The sequence below is a fragment of the Aspergillus pseudoviridinutans genome (assembly GCF_018340605.1).
Source record: "Aspergillus pseudoviridinutans IFM 55266 DNA, scaffold_4, whole genome shotgun sequence".
NCBI lineage: Eukaryota > Fungi > Ascomycota > Eurotiomycetes > Eurotiales > Aspergillaceae > Aspergillus > Aspergillus pseudoviridinutans.
In genome coordinates, this window is record NW_025091284.1 from 3,846,629 (window position 1) to 3,867,367 (window position 20,739).

At 51.8% G+C, this 20,739-nt stretch overlaps 5 protein-coding genes across 5 annotated transcripts; 3 read left to right on the top strand and 2 right to left on the bottom strand.

Annotated features, from left to right (window-relative positions):
• Nucleotides 1–1,056: 1,056 nt before the first annotated feature.
• On the top strand, nucleotides 1,057–6,265 carry Asppvi_006767 (mitotic regulator LTE1; the record flags this gene model as incomplete). The annotated part of the gene is made up of 3 exons (XM_043302665.1): nucleotides 1,057–1,445; nucleotides 1,526–5,961; nucleotides 6,018–6,265. 3 exons carry the CDS (start codon nucleotides 1,057–1,059, stop codon nucleotides 6,263–6,265), a joined length of 5,073 nt encoding a protein of 1,690 aa, XP_043158600.1.
• A 780-nt stretch (nucleotides 6,266–7,045) lies between these two features.
• Nucleotides 7,046–9,871, top strand: Asppvi_006768 (DIL and Ankyrin domain protein; the record flags this gene model as incomplete). Its single annotated transcript, XM_043302666.1, has 4 exons — nucleotides 7,046–7,253; nucleotides 7,390–7,832; nucleotides 7,891–8,295; nucleotides 8,342–9,871. 4 exons carry the CDS (start codon nucleotides 7,046–7,048, stop codon nucleotides 9,869–9,871), a joined length of 2,586 nt encoding a protein of 861 aa, XP_043158601.1.
• A 2,233-nt stretch (nucleotides 9,872–12,104) lies between these two features.
• On the top strand, nucleotides 12,105–13,598 carry Asppvi_006769 (uncharacterized protein; the record flags this gene model as incomplete). The annotated part of the gene is made up of 1 exon (XM_043302667.1): nucleotides 12,105–13,598. The coding sequence occupies one exon, from the start codon at nucleotides 12,105–12,107 to the stop codon at nucleotides 13,596–13,598; it is 1,494 nt and encodes a 497-aa protein (XP_043158602.1).
• Nucleotides 13,599–14,819: 1,221 nt separating this feature from the next.
• Nucleotides 14,820–17,354, bottom strand: Asppvi_006770 (putative TBC domain protein; the record flags this gene model as incomplete). The annotated part of the gene is made up of 1 exon (XM_043302668.1): nucleotides 14,820–17,354. One exon carries the CDS (start codon nucleotides 17,352–17,354, stop codon nucleotides 14,820–14,822), a length of 2,535 nt encoding a protein of 844 aa, XP_043158603.1.
• A 1,690-nt stretch (nucleotides 17,355–19,044) lies between these two features.
• Nucleotides 19,045–20,487, bottom strand: Asppvi_006771 (Mo25 family protein; the record flags this gene model as incomplete). Its single annotated transcript, XM_043302669.1, has 5 exons — nucleotides 19,045–19,284; nucleotides 19,359–19,628; nucleotides 19,682–20,157; nucleotides 20,248–20,308; nucleotides 20,386–20,487. The coding sequence occupies 5 exons, from the start codon at nucleotides 20,485–20,487 to the stop codon at nucleotides 19,045–19,047; spliced, it is 1,149 nt and encodes a 382-aa protein (XP_043158604.1).
• Nucleotides 20,488–20,739: the final 252 nt, after the last annotated feature.

Sequence of the window (20,739 nt, forward strand, 5' to 3'; positions counted from 1 at the left end):
ACACACTTGTACTTTGCTGTATAATTTCGAATTCGAGCTGTTAGAGTTTGGTGGAGACAAAACCATAATATTCTAAGTACGGAAGAGGTAGATAGGTACCGCTTTCCTAAAACCATGGATACATAGAGGCCATCCCCATGCCCCGGATGCCATTGACTTTGTACCGCTCGGTAGAACCATAGAACAGTAGAATTCAGGTTGTTTCTATGGTTCAACTGTCAGAAGAGAAACTCCCTTTAAAAGTCCCTCAGCTACATGGTTCAATAATTAATGGAAAGGCGGAAAGGAAGAGATGAAATCCTTCACATGATCCTTGGATGGATTCTGAGTTCCCTTAGACAGTTAGACAGGCAGACAGCCACAGAGGTTCCGCTGGACTGGAACGGTCCCACGCAGCGCCCCCCCGATCAGGGCTGGAATCAACGAACTAGTTTGAGACTGTGATGCGCGTCTTAACTTGTTTCTAATTTCCATTGCTTCTCGCTCTCGCTCTTTTCCTTCCTCTCCATCACGCGGCTCCTCGGACATTGATCGGCTACGGAGTACTTCATCGTCTGCTTCATGATTTGACCACGTTATGAATTAATGCATCTGTTTCTGTTTTGTTTGAGAACCTGTTTTGTACGGACTATCTGTTCCCTCCGAGGCTTCTCAGCATCAATCATCTTGAATTGATACGTCACCTCCGTTATCATCTGTCGCATATTGTCTAATCTCCTACTATTCGCTGCTCGCATTGATTCGATTCTGTCAGATGCCGAGCCAGTTCGTCACACCGTCTCGGTCTTGGAATCAAATCTACCCTGTCATTCGTCATCACCCGCAGTCACCGCAATAGGCACAATATCACCAGCGCACAATAGCCTCACCAGGTTTGGTCATGTCGTGTCGCAAGCACGGATTTCAACCCCAGCTTGGGCTGTCCATTCGTCTTCCCTCCGTGTAGTCGACGCGAACTTTGTGAAGCAGGGGGACGACTAGTCCCCTATACATATCATCTCGTCTTACTTAGACCATACCCGATCTCCCGTGGTTTTTCCCTACATGTTAGCTGCCATGGAGTCGGTGGTATTGGCACCTGACAGTATATCTCTCCAGTCGGATCGACCCAAGGACTCTTCCCCGACCGTACGCGAACGTGAATATTCCGCGAATGAACCGATCGATATTGAAACCCGATTTGCGACGTCAGCTTCCAACTTACGACGCGCTCACACCGTGGCACAGGGAAGGAACATCGCAAAATCAAACGTTGGCGTGAGGGTGGTCAGAGGAAGGGTTGCAACCTCGATCCTACGTGCCAAGGACAGCCATGAAATACTGAAAAAGCGTCCTGTTAAGCGCTTCGACATCCCACAGGCTCCGCGTGATGCGCGTGCAGGTGCAAGGGAACCGAATCACTTCACAGTTGGAAATGTCGGGCAAAATGGCAAGATCTTTCTCAGGTATGGTTGGAGCAGGCGCTCAGGTTTCACGAGCTTGGAAGAGACCACGAAATGACTAATGAACCGCTCCATTCGTTCAGGCCGATTCAGAATCCGTTGCACAAGGAACCGCATCCTACGTCCTTTCCCCCTCCACCTGCTCGGTCCAAGACCGACCACTTGCATGTGCAGTCACGCAGTCATGATGGAAGCGACCCATCACGATGGTCCAACTCGCAGCTCTCTGAACTGCGCCCCGAATTCATACCGGAGGAAGGTGGTGAGGACGGTGATTCTGTGCTCACGGACGAGGCAGCCTCTGAGTACAACCGTCAGCACCAGCACCGCCAGCGAGCGCATTCCTTCTCCACCGTATCAGAGCAGCAATCCGTGTCGGGTGGGAAGCGATACGGGGAGTTTCGGATCTTCATTGACAGACCCGACGATCGACCCAGATCCGCAGACGACTCTCAGCGCCCGACACTGGATATCACAATCCCCCACTACCGATTGGGAACGCCACAATTCAATACCGAGGGGAGCGCAGCTTTGCACAGCTCTGTATATTCACGAGCATCCTTGTCCGACAATTTTCGCGTCTCGGGGTTCCTGAGAGAAAATTGCACCGCTAGTCCCAGTCCTGGTCCCAATGTCTACATCGGCGACTCATTTCAGCCAGAAAGGCCGTCCTTTGCTCCCTCTATGTTCCCTGGCCAGCCAGCTATGGAGATGGCTCGAGCCTCAACTGCGACGGTGAATCCGGTCTTCTACGAGATGAAAGAGCCCATTGAGCCCCCMATATACGATCATCTATCTTCAAGAATGCATGACAGCTCTGTAGTCCGCTATATCCCTGGGACTAAGGACATCGGCGCGGCCACTCCAGCACGGCTTGTAGCGCAGATATCGTCCGAGTCCTTCATGGATTATGAGCTCGTGTCTGACTTTTTCCTCACCTTTCGCTCCTACCTCTCCCCCGGTAATCTGCTCTCTCTTCTGCTCGCTCGGCTGCAGTGGGCTATCAATCGGCTTCAGGAAGATGGCAGGATTATCCGCATTCGCACCTTTGCCGCGCTCCGGCATTGGATTCTCAATTATTTCGCCGATGACTTTGTCCCTGATTATGACCTTCGCGCTCGATTTTGCGACACAATCAATACCATGTACGACAACGTCAAGGCCCGAGAAAGGGGTGGGATGAGCGACTTGAAAATCTTGATCGACCTTAAGCGCTGCTGGCATGGCAAATGCGCCGCCTACTGGGACTTGCCGACAGATCATGTAGCTCCAGGCACCGTCATTGTCCCGGGTGTCCCCGAATTCGACACAGCCCCCAAGGGCGAAGGCAATGCTGAGGAGCATGAGTACGGTTCCACAACGCCTGAAGTCAACCACGAACATCAAATTGGTACCCAGCAGAGTCTCCGTGCTCTTCAGCACATCCAGCACGATCGGAACAATTCCACGGCTACGGCAAAGAGCATGCCGGCATCTACAAGAAGCGATCATAGTGTTCAGGCCACATCTTGTTCCTTGCCACCTAAATCTCCTAAGCGTCTCTCCGTACCTGTTGCCTCATGCAAGGCGCCTCATCCAGTGCCTATAATCCCGTCTAAGCTTCTATGTTCCCCACCCGAGTCGCCAAACGTGTCCCCAATTATAGCGAAGCGCCTCCCGTTCCATGGCCATGCGCACAAGCGCAGTGGTAGCTTTTCTGACTCCGTTCGGGATGACAGGGCGCCTTTGTCCTTGTTGAAGCTTGAACAGCAGGCGTTCGCTTCTCAAGAGATATTGAACCTAGGAAGCCTGATTCGTGGCGAGCTGTACCCTCCAGCCGAGTCGTACATGACCATGATGGCACCGCCTTCTCCTCCTTTGCCCTCATCCGCGAGCGCTGACGCGCAGGACCGTCGCAATACAATGAATGAGGCTTCAAAGCCTCCTGGCTCGAGTTCAGGGATGAAGACGATTATCGGCTCCATTCGCCGAGCTCTACATAGCAGACACGGAGGACAAAGCGTCTCGTCGCGTGCCGCCAATGGCCAATGGAGCCCTTCAATGCGGGGGAAAACATCAGCCTTACCTAATAATGTAGCCTTTGGATCCGATCTGTACAGAGACAGAAAGTCCGCGGCGAACTCAAAGAGGCCGATTCGAATTGATATTCTGTGTGACGAGGCGTTGCAAGAATATCGTCGTGCGGTTGACGAGGTAGATTCTCCCCAGACGACTAAGGCCGCCAGACTAGAAGTAGCCGAACAAGCGATGGAACTGGGAGGCAAGAAGACAGACCGCTCGGCTCCGGGCTTCGACCGCTCAAAGGCCAAAAGTCAGATCACCATGGGCAGTCAATCTATCGTCATTGTGGATGACACCGGGGTGGGAGATCCTGTCATGTCTGGAGCTGTGCTGGAGCATTCGACGGGGCTTGAGCAATCTCCTGGCTTTCTGAACGCTGCGTACACACCCACAACTGTCAAAGCAGCTTCTCTGCGTCCTCCGTCTCACAGGTCGGCTCTGGCAGAAGATCAATATTCTCTGCCCATTTACTATGAGGAAGCGGACTCTGGGCCACCTAATAGAATCTCGAGGTTCCTTCGCTCATCCGCAATCTCTGACCCACGCCGATCATTCTCCACGGAGCGCTTCTCGGTCTCTTGGAAGAGAACATCTCCCTCTCTACGTCTCCGAAAATACGCTTCTTTTCAAAGCGGGATATCGAGACAGCGTTCGGCCATGGCCTCAGGACCATCGCTACCGCCAGCTGCTGATTCGAACACTTCTAAACTAACAGTTGGAACGCACGTTGGACCAACGCTTCGTCGTCGCCCTGGTGGAGATTTGCGGCAGATGCAGACTGTGCGTGGCCTGCGGTCGCACCCGGATTCCGGATCATTTGCTTCTGGATCGACCTATCGCAGCTCTTTCCCTGATAGCCTGATCAGTCGACAAGAAGATGATTTTTCCAGGCCCCAAACGAGCCTGATCCCTCCTAATCCGCGATACGAGTTGATTCAGACTCACTCGTCTCAGATGTTGAGACGCTCATTTGAAGCTGCTATTGCGCAGTTTGCGCAGATTCCGGATGACGACGACGGAGGGATCGAGTCAGCGTTGTTGAAATTGGAGGGAAAGTGGCCCGGGTCCCCTACCAGCGGTGAACCGGCAGGGTTCTCGCACGGTGATCAGGATGATGGTGGCATGTGCAGAGAGCCAGGCCATCCTCAACACGGTCAGGCCCTCGGGCCGTCTGACCCTACAGCATCGGAAGTTGCTCGCAGACGGTGCCAAACTTTGCTCGGGACCGATTTGCTCTATCCGCAAGCTCGGCGGCGCCTTTCCCCCTCCAGACCGTACTCCGACTCGCTTGCGGGATCGGAGTCGGGGGAGTCGTATAGCTCAATACCGCTTCTCGAGCGAGGCCTGAGTGACGAGTCGATGAAGAAACCCAAGCCGTCCCCAGGATCGCAGAATCCTACTTTGCTTAGGTCTAGGCTGAGCAGGATATCGACTCAGTATACAACAGAAGTTGAGTCCTCTCATCCATCTATCGATATCGTCCAAAAAACCGACAGCCTTGAATGTATCCCGCGAGGATCCACCATTCCTGTGCCTTTATCCAGAGGTTCTAAAGTCCGACGGGGGCGCCTTTCAGGACTTTCGTCTGAACTTTCTGTTGATATTATTGGATCACAGGAATCTTTTGACCCGCGGCTCTCGTTGGACACGCAGAGTCTTGGGGATTCCTCGTTTGGCATCCCACCTCATCCTCTTGCTCACCCTCCTTCGCCCCCGATGACCATACAGAATCCTCGTTCAGTGGCCTCCTGCACCACGCCCATGGATCCAGTTCTGTTTCCGGCGGAACCATTAACTCCAGACCCCTCACCTAGGAACAAGGAAGCCGAACGGAACAATCTTCGCCCAGCCAACACACACCAGGTCTCGAGTGATGTGCTCTCTCGATCTGAGATGGATCGCCAACGCTACAATGTCTCCAATAACCCTGAACCAGACCATGTCCCATTTATTCTCTCATGCGAATCCCAGATCCTTGCTCAGCAGCTGACCCTGGTCGAGATGGCTGCACTCAGTGAGGTGGATTGGAAAGACTTGGTCGATATGAATTGGAGTAGCGGCTCGCCCTCCACTCGGAACTGGGTGCAGTTCCTCACGGAGGAGGAACGAAGGGGAATAGATCTCGTAGTGGGTCGATTCAACCTCATGGTGCGATGGGTGGTTTCGGAGATCGTTCTCGTGCGTACGGTAGAAGAGCGAGCTAGCACCATCGTCAAATTCATCCATACTGCTGCCCACGCGAGACGGATCTGTAACTACGCAACGATGCTGCAGATTGCCATTGCTTTGTCTTCCACGGACTGTTCGCGACTGCAAAAAACTTGGGCTCTGGTGCCGCCATCGGAAACACGCCTGCTGAAAGACATGGAACTACTCATCCAACCTGTCCGCAACTTCCATGATCTTCGCATGGAAATGGAAACGGCCAATTTGCAGGAAGGCTGTATCCCGTTTGTTGGTCAGTGAGCTCTCGGCCGACGATATCTCATAGACATGCTGACTCAATTTTCCCAGGATTATACGTCCATGACCTCACCTACAACGCGCAGAAACCAGCGCAGGTCGCAAACCCCAACGGAGAACCGCTGGTCAACTTCGAGCGATATCGCACGGCAGCCAAGATCGTCAAGAGTCTTCTTCGACTGATTGACGCGAGCACCAAATACAAATTCGAGCCTGTGCCGGGCATCATCGAGCGTTGCCTCTGGATCGCATCGCTTTCCGAGGAGCAGATTCAAAAACGCAGTAGGATGCTGGAATGAGCTTTTGATACCCCAGTCGTTTTCTCTTCCTGCTTTGGTCTCTGAGAAATTTACTGATTTATTATTTGCATCTACCTTGGAGGAGTTTGGTCATTTTGTGCTTTTGCAATTGCCATGATTACACATATACCCTGCAGGGATGTCATCTTGTTCATGTTATTCTGCTGATCATGCGTAAGCAATTATCCCGTCAATTGATGTACATTATATACCTGCATTTATTTAGCGCTTGGAGGATGGGACTGGGAGTAATGATTGTTGAAGATATTTAGCGGTTGAAAGCAATAAGCAGTAACTTCATCCATGATTGTTGGACGTGCGGCGGGAGGTCCTGTAATGGGAATAACGGAAGCAATGATGAAATGCGGGCATGCTTGCCCAAATCCAAGCTGCAGAGGATGAAACGTGCCCTCTCAGTCGAGATGATTGAGAGTGGAGCTGGATCATGTCAATCACTCCCAGGTTTTGCCCACAAATGGAAGGGAAAGCACTGTTAATAAATGAAAATCCCCGATGCCGCATCGACGTAGACTGACGGACATCACTCATAATTCATCCCACTCTCTATTCTCCTGTTTCCGCCTTGCTTCCACCACCAGTACCACCACCACCTCCTCCTCCTCCTCTTCTGTCCACGAGTGATCATTTATTCCCGCATAATCAAAGAGGAGGTTTTCCTCTATAATCACTACCAGTTCCCTCCATGGAGCTACTACGTCCTAATCCATTCTGACCCGCTCCGATTGCTTTCCTACCGGTTAAAGGTTAACCAACCACGACATGGATTCTCCAGCATCCCCCCTCCAGGGTTCCGACGAGTTTAGTCCCAGTCACAGCAGCGAGATCGACCGAGATCATGACTTGGAGGAGGCGGATCTCCAGCCAAAGCAGAAACCCAGAGTTCTTCCGGATGATCTACCCACGTCATTAGACGATCGGCGCTCTGTGCCTATGCTCCAAGAGACGGAGATGTACGATGCCTGGCAAGGTGGGTGGTATACCTTTATCTTTTGCGCTGTTGTCGTCGCGGGGTCTATGAGGACATAGTCTCGACGACCTGTGGTCGGCTTGGTCTCAATTATGCAGAGAGTTCCTGGCAGCTAATGTATTCCCCATGCCCGCAGGCCAATCCCAATTCCTCACAACCCCCATCGCCGCAAAACCACTCAGCTTCAGTCTCGCGCTCGACGACCACTCCCACGACGACGAACATACTCTCCAAGCCCAGTATGGGCGCGGGCTCGGGGCCTCGCTGGACGATGATAACGCGTCCACCATCACCGCGCGTCTGGAGGACAGCGACGCCCGGTTAATGGAGATGCTGGCGGCACAGGCGGCGCACCGGGAACTCGAATCGCTGGACGCGGATGAGGACGCCATTGCGAGCGACGAGAAGCTTCCGGACGAGGAGAAACGAAAGATCCTGCAGCGGAGCCTGAATATGGCGGCGAGTAATGGCGATGTGGACCGCGTGCATAAGCTTGTGGGGGGCAAGGCGAAGGACTACGTTGATGTGAATATGCCGGATGAGGAGGGGACGGTTCCGCTGATCTATGCGAGCTGCTTTGTGCGTATTTGAATATTTTTCTTTCGTCGGAGTTGGGTGAGGTACTGACTGAGAACAGGGCCATCAGGATGTTGTGTCGGCGCTGCTCGATGCCGGAGCCAATGTCGACCAGCAGGATCGAAATCAGTGGAGCGCGCTGATGTGGGCGATGACGAACCGGCACAAGACCATTGCGAAGATTCTTCTCGATCATGGTGCCTCGCCGGATATCAAGTCTTCGTCTGGCGGGACCGCGTTTGACTTTGCTCAGCCGGGAAGCGAGATCTCCGAGTATCTACATGAGAATGGGTACAATTTCGGACCGAGCGCGATCGAGGATGATTTTTACGATTCCGGGTTCGCACATGGTCGCTTTGAGGAGGAGATTGCGGAGAATGAGATGAAGCGGCGTATGATGATGGAGGAGAGTGCTATCAACCTGGAGGTTGATTTATCGAGTCTGGGGCTCGACGAGAAGTTTGAAGTGGGTACACTATCCCCCAGAGATGTCAATGACGCTGACCGTACAGCCGCTCGATGAGGACGATCTGGAAGACGAGCAGCAAGAGTTTGTCTGGGACCGATGCTTAAATGATCAGATGTTCGTATTCCAAGAGCATGAACTAGAACGAATCCTGGACATCATCATCACCAACATGACCCCGCAACGTTCACCATCACAGAAACCGGTGCCGGCAAACCTCCTGTTCCTCAGCGCGCGATATGCCCATTATCATGCCAGCCCCGAACTGCTGGCCGATCTCCTCAATTCGGCGACGGAGAAGATCAATGACGTCGTTGAACGGCATCAGTGGGACATGACCATACTTGCGTTCTGGATGTCAAACGCTACTCTGCTGTTGCATTACTTGAAGAAGGACACAGGCTTGGTAGAGTCGACTGTCGAGTTTCAACTACACCTGGCAGAGCTCATCAATGAGATATTCATCTTGATCATCCGCGACGCTGAGCGCCGGATGAACAAGGTGCTCGACGCTGCAATGCTGGATCATGAGACCATACCAGGACTGGAAGATGTAGCCTTCCAGAATGAATGGAAGCTCTTCCGGCCCAAGAACAAGACAAAAGCCCCCGAACCTGCCGAGAAGCGATTTCGGCCACCGTCTCCAAGGCGGAGAGCGCAAGTGTCGCCGCGAAATATTACTTCTTTACTATCTTCGACCTTATTCGTCCTCGATCTCTACGACGTACATTCGGTCATCACAACACAGATCCTATCGCAGCTCCTTTACTGGCTTGGGGCTGAATTATTCAATCGAATCATGACAACCAAGAGATACCTCGCGCGAACCAAAGCCATGCAGATCCGAATGAACGTGTCCACCCTGGAGGATTGGGCACGTACCAACAATAGGCAGCCGGAGCACTATGAGAATGGGTCGACGACGTGCACCGGTGAAAGCACCATGGAAAGCGCGCGCAAGCACCTGGCCCCGGTCATTCAGCTCCTGCAGTGGCTACAATGTTTCTCGTCATTGGGAGAGGACCATGAGTCTCTCGTCACTACCTTGCTGCAATTGCAGCAGTTGACTCCCGCCCAGCTCCTCCATGCAGTGAAATCGTATCGACCGGAGGTGGGAGAAAAGGGCCTTACGAAGCAAGCGATGAAGTTTTTGCTTGATCTTCAACGCGATCCCGATCTCCTTACCCGAGAGCAGCTGAGACTGCAAGGTACCAAGGAGCAAGGGACGGCGGACGAGTCAGGGCCGAAAGACGGTCGTCCACGAACCCCTGGACAAGACCGGCCTTCGAACATCCCAGCTCCCGGCACCCCTGAGGCATCCACACGCAGCATCGCGTCGCCTGGTTCTGCCAGTGCGTCGCCTCGTCCTGGGCAACTGTCACGGCCCGATGAGCGCAACGGGACGAACTCGGTGTTTCTGGATCCATCGCTTACTCTACCTTTCTCCTTACCTACCAGCACCGACATGTTGATCAGCTACGGGGCAGGATGGGGAGGAACCAACCGAGAACGAGCGCGAAAGTACATTCCCACGGTTCCCCCCGAGGTTCTGACCCGGTTCGACCGCGATGGATGATGCAAGGAATCAGGTTGCGCTTTGGAATTGGGTTACAGCAGTAGCGAGCTAGCGATACCCCCGTGGAGTCTTGAACTGGATTCTCGTATATACTTTTGGGTCGTCCATTGTACCACCAATGCGGCGCGGGGCTGCAAGTCGGCATCTTGAAACGTATTCCGTGTACTTCGTATGGGCTTGATGATATTATGGGGGAGAAATCACGGTACTTGGTAGACATTCGGACTCGTATGGACAAACGGGCATGTGACTGGAAGGGAAATCCGAAGACTTCATTTGCATCAAATGAAATAGGATTGCGATCATCTTTGAGATTACTGGAAGCGGACGCGATGATTCCTGAGTCGTGTGAGGTTTTGTAGGCGAGTGAGTTTGAAGATTGAGTAAGGACGTCAGAGATTGTTTAGATGAAACCTCTGGCTGAATCCGAGTCTAGGCAATTTCAATCATCAAAGAAGAATGATCCACGGCCAGATTTACGGCTAGGCCGTTATGGAATACCAAAGGGGAGAAAAGAAGCGAGCCTCGGCCGAAATAGGGCGAGGGATTACCCGATATGGAAGGAGACCTCATCCTTCATCTCCTAAAAAGCTACTAACGACCAGAATATCCTTGCTTCCTTGAGAAGGCCGAGCCTTGGGGATTCGTGATTCCCTCGATTCTACAGGGGTCTCAAGCCTCCTTTCTGTCTCACTCGTCGATGCATGCAACAAACTAACCCGCCTTTGGCAGAGTGGGGTATGCGCTAAGCCGGCACTAATGCCCAGCTAAGGACTGGAGCTACTGCAATACTAACTATAAACTGTATGGTCCTAACCCTATATACTAAACTACCGATCCACGTCGGCTCCGATACTATCACCGAGAATCTCCAGAGCCCAGGCATCAACATTTTGCCCCGAGACATCGCGGAAACTCACACGAAACTTTGGTGAGAGTCAAGATATCAGGAAGCTCTTAAGAACAGAAAACAAGCATTGAGTTTGATTGCGATCGCCAAGTTGACTTGAGCATGTATCGTGGTTTTTGCTGCAGAATGTCACAGGACGGCCACCTAATTCTTGGGTAGCCCATTTATGCGATATCTCCTTGGTCAATTATTCGGTCGTCAATGATGTGAAGTAGGTTATCCGCCATTACGAAGAATACCTATTCTCACTTCATATGGGACTTATTTCAATCCCGAGTACTCATCTGTTCAAAAGGTGTATCTCACCTCGGACCGTCCCGCTTCAGCACTTTTCTCGCTCTTCACACTCCTTCTGTCGGAGAATTCAACGCCAATAAGTAAGACAATCGGCAAAGATGATTGGGTTCTTCTTTTTTGTCTACGTACTCCGTACTCCTGCAAGAAACGCCCCCAATCGATAGACGCTTGCCTAGCCCCGGCCTTTTCCCACATTCGTCGTCATCACAGAGCGCCAGAACTACGCAATGGGCGACTAGTCTCCACTCCGGGTGAACCATAAGCCTCCAGACTCGTGTATTTCCGTGGCTTTCGAGAGCGTAGATAAAGGACAGCTTGCATAAGATTCGACAATGACAATAATGAAGGGTTATTTGAGCAAGTTTTACCCACATCTTCCAGAACTCCTCGGGGCAGCAAAGTATTAATAATTGATACTACCTACATAAATAATATTTAATATTAATATCGAACTAAGGAAACAAACAAACTCCACTGATTTCCCGACCTGGCAGTTGCGGACGGGAACTTGGCCTGTTCGGGTAAGTTGAACTTTCCCTCTTTGGGTCCTTCCTCTTTTGTTGATCTGGGGCGTTGTCCTATTCGTATTTCCTTCTTTCTCGGACATCATATACAACCAATTCAATCCCTCATCCCTCGTCCGCAATTCTTCTGCTTTTCCCTCTCTCTGGCTTGGTTCTTCTCAGACATCGACCCCTAGTCCTTACCCAATCTGGGTCATATCCTGCTCCCGTCAGCGATGCATTGCTGTATCCGTGGTCGATCGTTTGCATTCCAGCTTATTTGATGCCACTGATTKATGTGGGACATCCTCTGATCTTTGTGCACTCCAGAGACTCTAGGTTGCTGACGTCGACAGATAGATAGGCCTAGTCGCAGCTTGTCCAAGCCATTTCTCCCAGCTTTACTGCCTTTGCCGATGCTGCCAGACCAGTGTTTGGACTAGCAAAGTTATTTGCGCTCATTTCTACTCAACTCCCCTCCCCCACCTCGCCAAGCTTCCGAGTGTCTCATCGTTCACGAGACATGCTGCTCACTCTGAAACCTTCCGCTCAGAATAGGATCAAAGGTCCTCATGAGTACGCAATCGTCCGCCAATCTGTTCCCACCCCGCGGTCTTCCCCGCCTACTGTTCCCGACGCCTCTGCTACCGCCACGTCTCCGAAGTCTTTGCGCAGAGGATTGCCTCCTCCGTCGTCAATTAATCTGCAACCGGACGTTGGCCGCTCCAACATGGCGCCTATGAGCCAATTACCCCCCGCGCCGCCGGGATGGAGCTCCCCGGAGGACTTACGCCAATGGCTTCAGGCTAAAGCAGAGGAAGATCGCAGATTACAAGAAGAGGAAAAGACACGCCAGGAGTCTCTCCGATTAGAGCAGCGGAAGATCGAACAAAGCATGCTTCGTGATTCGTTGCAGTCGGGAGTCCCGCCTCAGATGATTCCGCTCATCTTCGCTGGAATCACTGGCGGCAGCCTTCCCCAGTCTGCTATCGAATTGATACAGCAGCATGCATCCCAGAATCCTGGCACGCGCAGTAATGCAGCACCTCCCTCTTCACACCATTCAGCTCCTTCTCTGCACCAGCAACAGCCATCCACACTTGACTTACCGCCGCCACCCTCACTGTCCCAGCGGCATCCACCTTTGGCAATCCCTGCAGACATTCGGCGTGACTCGCGAGTCCTTCCACCAACCCCGTACGCGAGCCTTCCACCACAGCAGCAACCGATTCCTGGTCCCGTGCTGTCTCAGCCTCTCACTACCCATGGACGTTCTCCCAGCAGCCAGTCTTTCGGACGTCCTCCCTTATCAAGCGGCCCTGGAAAGGCAGCTGCCTCATCTTTGTCCCGGATCAACGGCGAAACACATTTGCAGCATGTCCCACTCACACTTGGTAACGCACAGTATGCAATTGGCTCTTCAGTTCCTCCGTCTCAGCCGGCGGAAATGAAACAAGAACATCCCCCGCGGCATTCTCCTCCGTCGTTATATTTTCACCATTGGGTCCCACCGGGTCAGCCACCTCCAGGAAAGAGCCAACATGACTCCCCCTTGATATCCATTGCTCATTCGCAACGCCGTTATGAATACCAGAGTCCCCCTGGTCGAAAAAGAAAGTCTCAGATTCCCCATCAGCCGGCTCCTCTTCCATCCTCACGTCCCTCGGACGCTCACTCCTCTTCGTTGCCGTCCTCGCGGCTTGGCTCCCCGATCGCCAGCAATCAACCGCCAGATTCTCAAGCCCATCACCGCCAGCGCAGTGATGCATCTAGCTCGCTTGATTCGCGAATGCAAGACCATCGTGACGCTAACCAAGGTAATGATTCGTTACATCAGAAGCCTGGCGCTTTGAGCTCGAATCAACCGTCGGGTGACTTCAGCCCTACAAAGGAATTAAATCGTGGAGATGTACCATCCGACAGCGCAGGCGTTCGGTATCGGGCTTCCCACATGTCTGACAATGTCAACGATTCCAGCAAAGGTGAAGATGCTGCTGGAACTTCTTCTCAGCCTTAATTCAACGACAGACCAGAGCCCGCTAGTGGCAGATATCCTCGAAAGTTACACTATTTGATCTTGGCCTTTCACCTAAAACTAGCGACCAGATAGATCGATGTGGGGCTCACGGACTAATTTATTCCTCCATAGACGACGTGATGAATTTCTTGACATTTTTATTGTGCTAAAAGTTGTTTCTGGCCACCTAGGTGATATCCTTTCATCAGGGCATTTCGTTTGTGTGTACCCGATTCTTTTTTGGGTTACGTTTCAACATTGTTGCAAACATGCACATCCGTTTTTGCAGGACTATGGTGATATGTATAACAGATAGTGCGTCTGGCGCCATTGGTGTCCTGTCAGTCTCATGACTGTTCCACACAGTAACCTCATGTTGGGAATTGTGGATTGTATAAAAGTATTCGGAGCACATAGAATGACATAAATGCCGTTACCACTAGATCAAGCGGCTGATCTATAGAAGAATTTGTTCAACCGTTTAATAAGTCGAAAAGAGTACGCGTACAACCTGGGTGATGGACAAGAATAGCTGTTGATTAAGTCTGTACGAGACAGGCATATATATAGCGACCTAACGATATGACAAGATGTGCCTTGCTTGGGGTATCAGGATTAGAATCAAAGCAGACTAGGACGTGCCCTTGCTTCAAGGGACGACTGTAAAAATCATATAGCGGTCTAGACCACGAGTTGATAAATGTCAGGACGGAAATGAAGGGGCAAGACAGAGCACGACAGGAAAGAAAAAGGAAGAGGTTGAGATACGCCCCAGAGAGAAAGTCAGGACAAAATGAATGTAGCCTGAAAGAGAAGATACCAGACAAAGGAATGAGGTTGTGAATGAAGTAGTGAGAGAGAAACCCTAGGGGGATGAGGATAGAAGCGAGTGATAGCGGTGGCATGATATTTATATTGAGGTGATGCACGTGACCGCTGTTGACTTATTATATCCGTTGGCGGAAAAGGGTATTAGGGTGATGGTAATGTAGTAGGATTGCATTGCAATGGCCGTGAGAATATATTATATATGAGAGAGACGGTTCGTCAAAACCCCATGTGTGGGGTGCCGGTCATCAAAGGAATCGTGTGGATGGATTATATGACTGTTGGTGCAGTGTGGACGTGTAGGGATGATTATAGATGCGATGTAAGCAATTGAATATGGACAGGACATGCGGTGGTCTGGTTGAGGGTAGATGAACGAGGGGTTTCACGCTTTCATCCCCCGGTCTTGCGTCGATGAACTTTCCATTCAGCCTTGGCGACTCGCATGAAAAGTTCCACATCTTGAATGGGGACCCAGCTAGTGAGGACCTTCATGGCGTTCTCAAAGTCCGACTCCAGGATGATCTCCCGCATCCCATCGATGAGCGCGGCCGACGTGGCATGGAGGACATCCAGGCCCCTGCCGAACGCGCTTGTGACTTGTGGCTCGGACTTGGTGGTTCCTTTGCCGGGCGGTTCCTCCGCATCGCCAAGGAGCATGAAGACGTCCCATACGCGAAGTTGCGCGGGGAAGGGGATGGAGTAATTGAACAGCGTGAGATACCAGCGGGTACCGTATGCGGTGGGCGGGATTCCCAATTCGTTCAGTTTCGCGGCGACTTCGCCAGCGTCAAGCCATTCTCGTTCAAAGTCACCAAGGGCTTCCATCAGACCAGAGAATCCAGATTGGTACAAGCGCTCCAGCCCTCGTAGCTGCCACAATCGGACAAGCATGATGAACGCATGCTCCTCATCGTAGTAGGCAAGGAGGGTCGCCGCAAGCGCCGCCATACCCTGTACGTAGCCAGTATCAGGAAAGTACAAGGACATTGCGTGCAGCACGCGGAACAACAGCCTCTGGCCACCACGATAACGGCGGCGGAACATAATGTGACTGGTTATCGTTCTCGGGACGTCAATGTCGATCTGAACATCGTCAGGGGACGAGACGAGCTGAAATTCATTGTAAGCCTCGACAAGCTCCTGCTCCGTCGGGCTGTCGCTGCGCCGCTTGGCGCTTGCCTCTAAGAATGCGTACCAGGCCGTTGCGCGCCATCGGTCGGGTATACCCTTCCAGGTCCGCTCGATCAGCTTGGTACTCTGCGTGTCGAATTCAAAAGTCATCCCGCCCCCAAGTGCGGTTCGCCGCGTCGGCTTGGCCATCTTTGTCCACTTGTCCTCACGCTCCCACTCTTTCTTGCGCATCGCGCGTGCAATTGCGGAGTCCCGTCCCGTTCCAGAGGCCGCCACGTCGCTCGGAAGTGTGAGCATGTCACGCGCCTCATCCTTAAACCGGCGATCGCGATTGTGCGGAAGATGGTTAGCCGCCTGGCGGAATCGAGACGTTGACCGTCGGAGAGTGGAACTGTACGTGCTTTGCGATGACGATGGGCGCATAGATGGCGCAGATATTTTACGTGTCGGTGATCGGCCCGAAAAAGATCGGTTGCCCGCTAGGGCTGACGGAGGTCGGATGGAATGCTTTCGTCGCGGTGTCTCTGATGCCAGAAGCAGGCTGGTAGAAACGCGCTGGATGGGGCTATGTTCCGTGCCGTCGGCCGAGTTGAAAGTAGTACTCCGAATGAAGCCGTACCGATCAACATCACCTGCCTTGATATTCTGCCAGTATTCAATACCACCGGCCAGCTCGTGGGGCTCCCTCTTCGGGCCAGAACCATTGCTGCTGTCAGGCCCAACCGATGACTCCCCACCACTCGCGCTGTGTCCAGAGACGGCGGAGGTCTCCGTTGGAGTGGGAGCAACTTCCTCCCACAGCACTCCATTCTCCATTGCAAGGGACTTGGCCACCTCCGAATCGGTCACATTTTCGTCGCCTTTCTCATACATCAACCTGACTCGGCGCGAAAGCATGTCCTCGTCGGCCGAAATCGCTCTGCTCGGAACGCTGCTGTGCCTCGCTCGCAAATACGACAATGGCTTCGTCCGGCGTCTTCGCGCCCCATAGAGTTCTGGCTCCGCACTATTCTCCTCCGCTGCAGTCGCTGGTGTACTTGTTTCACCCGTCCCGTTCTGCTCTGACTGTTCCATTGAAGATTCTGCCGCTGCCTGCGACTCGTCTGGCTGTGGCAATTCATGCTCCGAGATCTCGCGCTGGAGGCGCTGCCTATCCTCCTCCTTGATAAGACTACCACGTTTCGAAAATCGCATGGACTGCGGTCCGAGGCCGTCAAGTGAACCGTTCGGGATATCAAGCGAGATCTTATTGAACGGTCTCTCAATCTGAGGCGGAGGCGGCGGTGACTCCGGCCTCCTGTCAAACTCTCCAGACCGTTTCCCTCTCAAAGCGCTCCATTTGCGCTCAGACCACCGAGACCCTGGTCGAGAACCCGGCCGCGATCCGGGCCGAGACCCGGGGCGCGACCCAGCGTCATTGACAATGATACTGGGAATACTGCGCAACGACCGCCGGCTGAAAGTAGAATGGCTGTCCTCCGGCGGCGTCAGCCTCTTATCCTTTGCGACTGACACCGAGGAGGGCGCGTGGTCCAATCCCGCACTGCTGTTCTGATGCGACACCAATGCAACCGACTCGAACTTGTTCCCGTGGCTTTCTGACGATGATGCGCTCGTTGACGCGGATCGCTTCTCTGAACATATCGCGGAGTCGTGCGGAGTGGGAACCGAGGCGGATCGGATGGCCCCAGAGTCTGCGAGGGCGGCGGTGTCCTCGTAGCGCAGGGCTGAGATGGTCGAGTCCGGTTCCGTCATGACGACGGCAGGCACCGAAGAAGAGCGTTGGTCCACCATGATCATTATCGCCGCTCGATTTATCCTGGCATGACTTGCAGCATCTGGAGTGATTGGAATCGTAGCGACCGTAATTTTATGGATTCTTTTCCGTTCGTTTTGAATCGGGGAGTACAGACAAATTTGTTTTCAAAAGGAGAGGGCAGGCAGGCGGGGACGAGGACGACGGCGAGGGGGGCGCTTTGGAGAGGCGAGCGCAGTTAAGGCGATCTCACTGGATTCTGCAGGATGTTGGGCACGAAGAATACCAGATCGGGGTACTCAGGCGATAAAAGGAGCGAAAATGAATGACAATGGCCCAAGGGATTGAACATGACCGGCCTCCCCGTCAAGGAGGATGAACATGGAATAATAAGAGGTAAAGAGAAGAAACTGACGAGGCTAGCGAGCACTTAGTGTAGTGGTGAACCAAATAGTACCGCGGCTCCCTGGATGCTTGGCAAGGAGGAATAAGCTTCACTTCTGCTTTGAGTCGAATCTAGGGAGGAGTGGATAGTCGAAATGGAGAGGTAGAAAGGTATCTAGATGTGCTGAATGCTCTATGCAACTCAAAATGGATGCTTACTGTTCTGGTTTCGCATCATCGTTCTTCTTCTTAGCCCATGACGGCGTCGACCCTTATTATGTGGAACGAAATTCGGTCTGCCATTCCTCAGGCAGCAAGGCTACCTCTCCTCCAGAACTCGTGTCTTCTACAGGCTTTGACACTACTAAAAAAAAAAAAAAAAAAAAAAAAAAAAAAAGAAAAAAAAAAATTTGAAAAGGAAAGTTTGCTTAGCTGCTCCGTACGTACCAAGAGGAACTCAAAAATTAGACTAGACTAACAGTTGAAAATTCAACGCAGGGATCATCATAGGGGGGCTACAAAAAACGATTATTGTACACTTGAACTCCATACATGTCCCACTTGGGCGCTCCAGACTGCAAAAGCCGCGCGCTCTGGTGGGTCAATCGTGGAAATTCGTTGAAGCCGATATTATTGACGAAGTAGGTAATACCTTTAATTAATATTGTACTTGAAGAGGACAGAAGTAATCAGCTTCGATCCATAGAAGCAGAATTTTGTCACCTCTAGACACTTACTATGGTCTGAATCTCTCTGTGAAGTGGTGGTTCTTGAAGCCGTGCGATCTGAATCCACAGGATAGATTATTGTGATGTGCCTACAGTGGAGCTCACTGGTGCTCATGAACAGCAATAAACTCTAGAACATAATCATTATATTACCTTAAACGCGGTACTGCCACGAGGGAAGAGGTTACTCTCACTACAGGAAAGGTAGATATCCCTTGAATAACACTAAGCCAAATCCTTGGTTCTACAACCGAAGTCCTCTCAAATAAACTACTCCCTTACGACAGACTATCGCCAGTCTTTTCTCCCGCACCATTTTCTGGGATATTATTGAAGGGGTCAAGCCCTTGACAATCCTTCCTTAACGCAAGGACTGACACAGGCCTCTCTCTTTTGCTCTCTTCCTGTTCTTTTTGTTGTGGCTTTTCTGTTTACGGTAGTAATCCATGTCAAACGTCGTTTTATCCGAGTCCTAGATACAGAAACACACTCTATAACTCCGTGGAGGCCATATACCAGTAGGCCATCAATGCAACAAGGGGCGCTGGTCCAATACAAACAGTCCTGCTGTAGTGATAAAGGTGAACAAGAGGGGGCATTTCAAGAAGGCCATGCACTAGGCCGCAGCGGCGGTGTTGACTCGCGATCTGGATGGCTCCTGCCCTGACCGTGCTGGTTCAATGGGCTCTTGAGGTAGCAGCTCGATTTGACGGACTAAGAAACTCTTCTCGTCCGTGAACTGGTCGTCATCTGTGCGATCCATTAGGAATTTAGGCAAGAATTTCAACAAACGGTCCCGATTGTTGATGAGAATCCGTTGCACCGCGACCGATTTGTTAGGATTTGCGACGAATACCTAAGCCACATTCCTCATCAGCAATTCACGGATTCGCCGCCTATCGTTCGTGCCAGAGAAATAGGGGATCGTACCTTGAAAACGTGGAACCCCTCGTACTGAATCATTTTACGATCATCTTTCAGCAATTGCATGCAGAGTTTCAGATTTTCCCCGCTTTCAACATATGCCATCATCACGCTGTAATTTGCGCGGTCCAACAGAATCTCACCGAGAAGCTTTATGCTCTGGCGCTTGGTAACATAGGAGCTCGATTGGATGAGTGCATTGAAACGGGAAAAGAAGAGATCAAAGTTGGTAGTGAGGTAGGAGGTCACAAGACTCTTGTGACGAGTGAGAATGTCCTATTCCATGGTTACTCCATATGACTACTACAATCATAACAGGCGTTGCTTACCCTAAATGTTGTAAAAGAATCGGCGCTCACTTCGAAGCTGCTCTTGTCGATCCAATGGAAAAATCTCCAAAAGATGCCATTGCCTTTCTGGGGGATATCAGGGTTGACCTGCGTCAATCTGATCGCGGGTTGACCCTCGGTAGACTGATCATATAGGATGATGGCCGCACACACGTCGAATTTGAGTGCTTCTCTCAGGATGGCGCCGCAGGGCATTGTGCTCTCGGGTGATTCGTATCCCCGACAGAGCTCAACAATGATCTCGGGGCGATTGTGTACAATATAAGAAATGACTGGTGGGTCGCCATTGGTGGCCTGGGCGGGTCGAAAACGAAGGATCTGAGAGAATATGGTTTGCGTATCTTTTCTGGCTTGAAAGGGGAGATGACGGAGGCTGCGGGCAAGTTCGTATAGCAGATCTTCGTGGACGGTGGCTTGTACCAGGGCATGTACTTGCTCCGGAGTCGTCTCAGTTTCTAAAACAGACTGCAGTCAGCATAATGACCTTAATCTTTCATAGAATGCGCCCATGCGACAGGACAATGGTGCACGCTCATTACACTAACCTTGAGTGCCTTGGACGATCACTTTCATTTGCGCAAGTTGCTTCGCCAGGTCATCTTCGACCTGTATGGAGCTGTCAGCAAGCTGCAGATTCGTACAATGTATGGCAAAAACAAGCAGAGGGGACCTGTGAGACTGACCTTTGCAGCTGTCGGGGCTTCTCCTAGTCTTAACAATAGCTCCTTAATTGTTCGGACGACGTCAGAAGGCGGCCGTTGTCGATTCCGCCAGAGGAAAGCCATTTCCGTTGATATAAATAATGTAATATGTATTGGACAGGAAAGTTTGATGTAGAGTAAACAAAGAGAGGATGGGAGACAATGAGCTGTTCAATACATGTGAAAGATGCAGGGCAAGCAATTGGTCCCTAGCAGAAGAAGGGTAACATGCACACTTGCTCTGTCTCGACTGAAGGAAGCGCCGAGGCGGTGAGCTGTACAAGGAGAAAAGAGATGGAGATGGAGAAGGAGAAGGTGGTGGTTGATGACGATGAT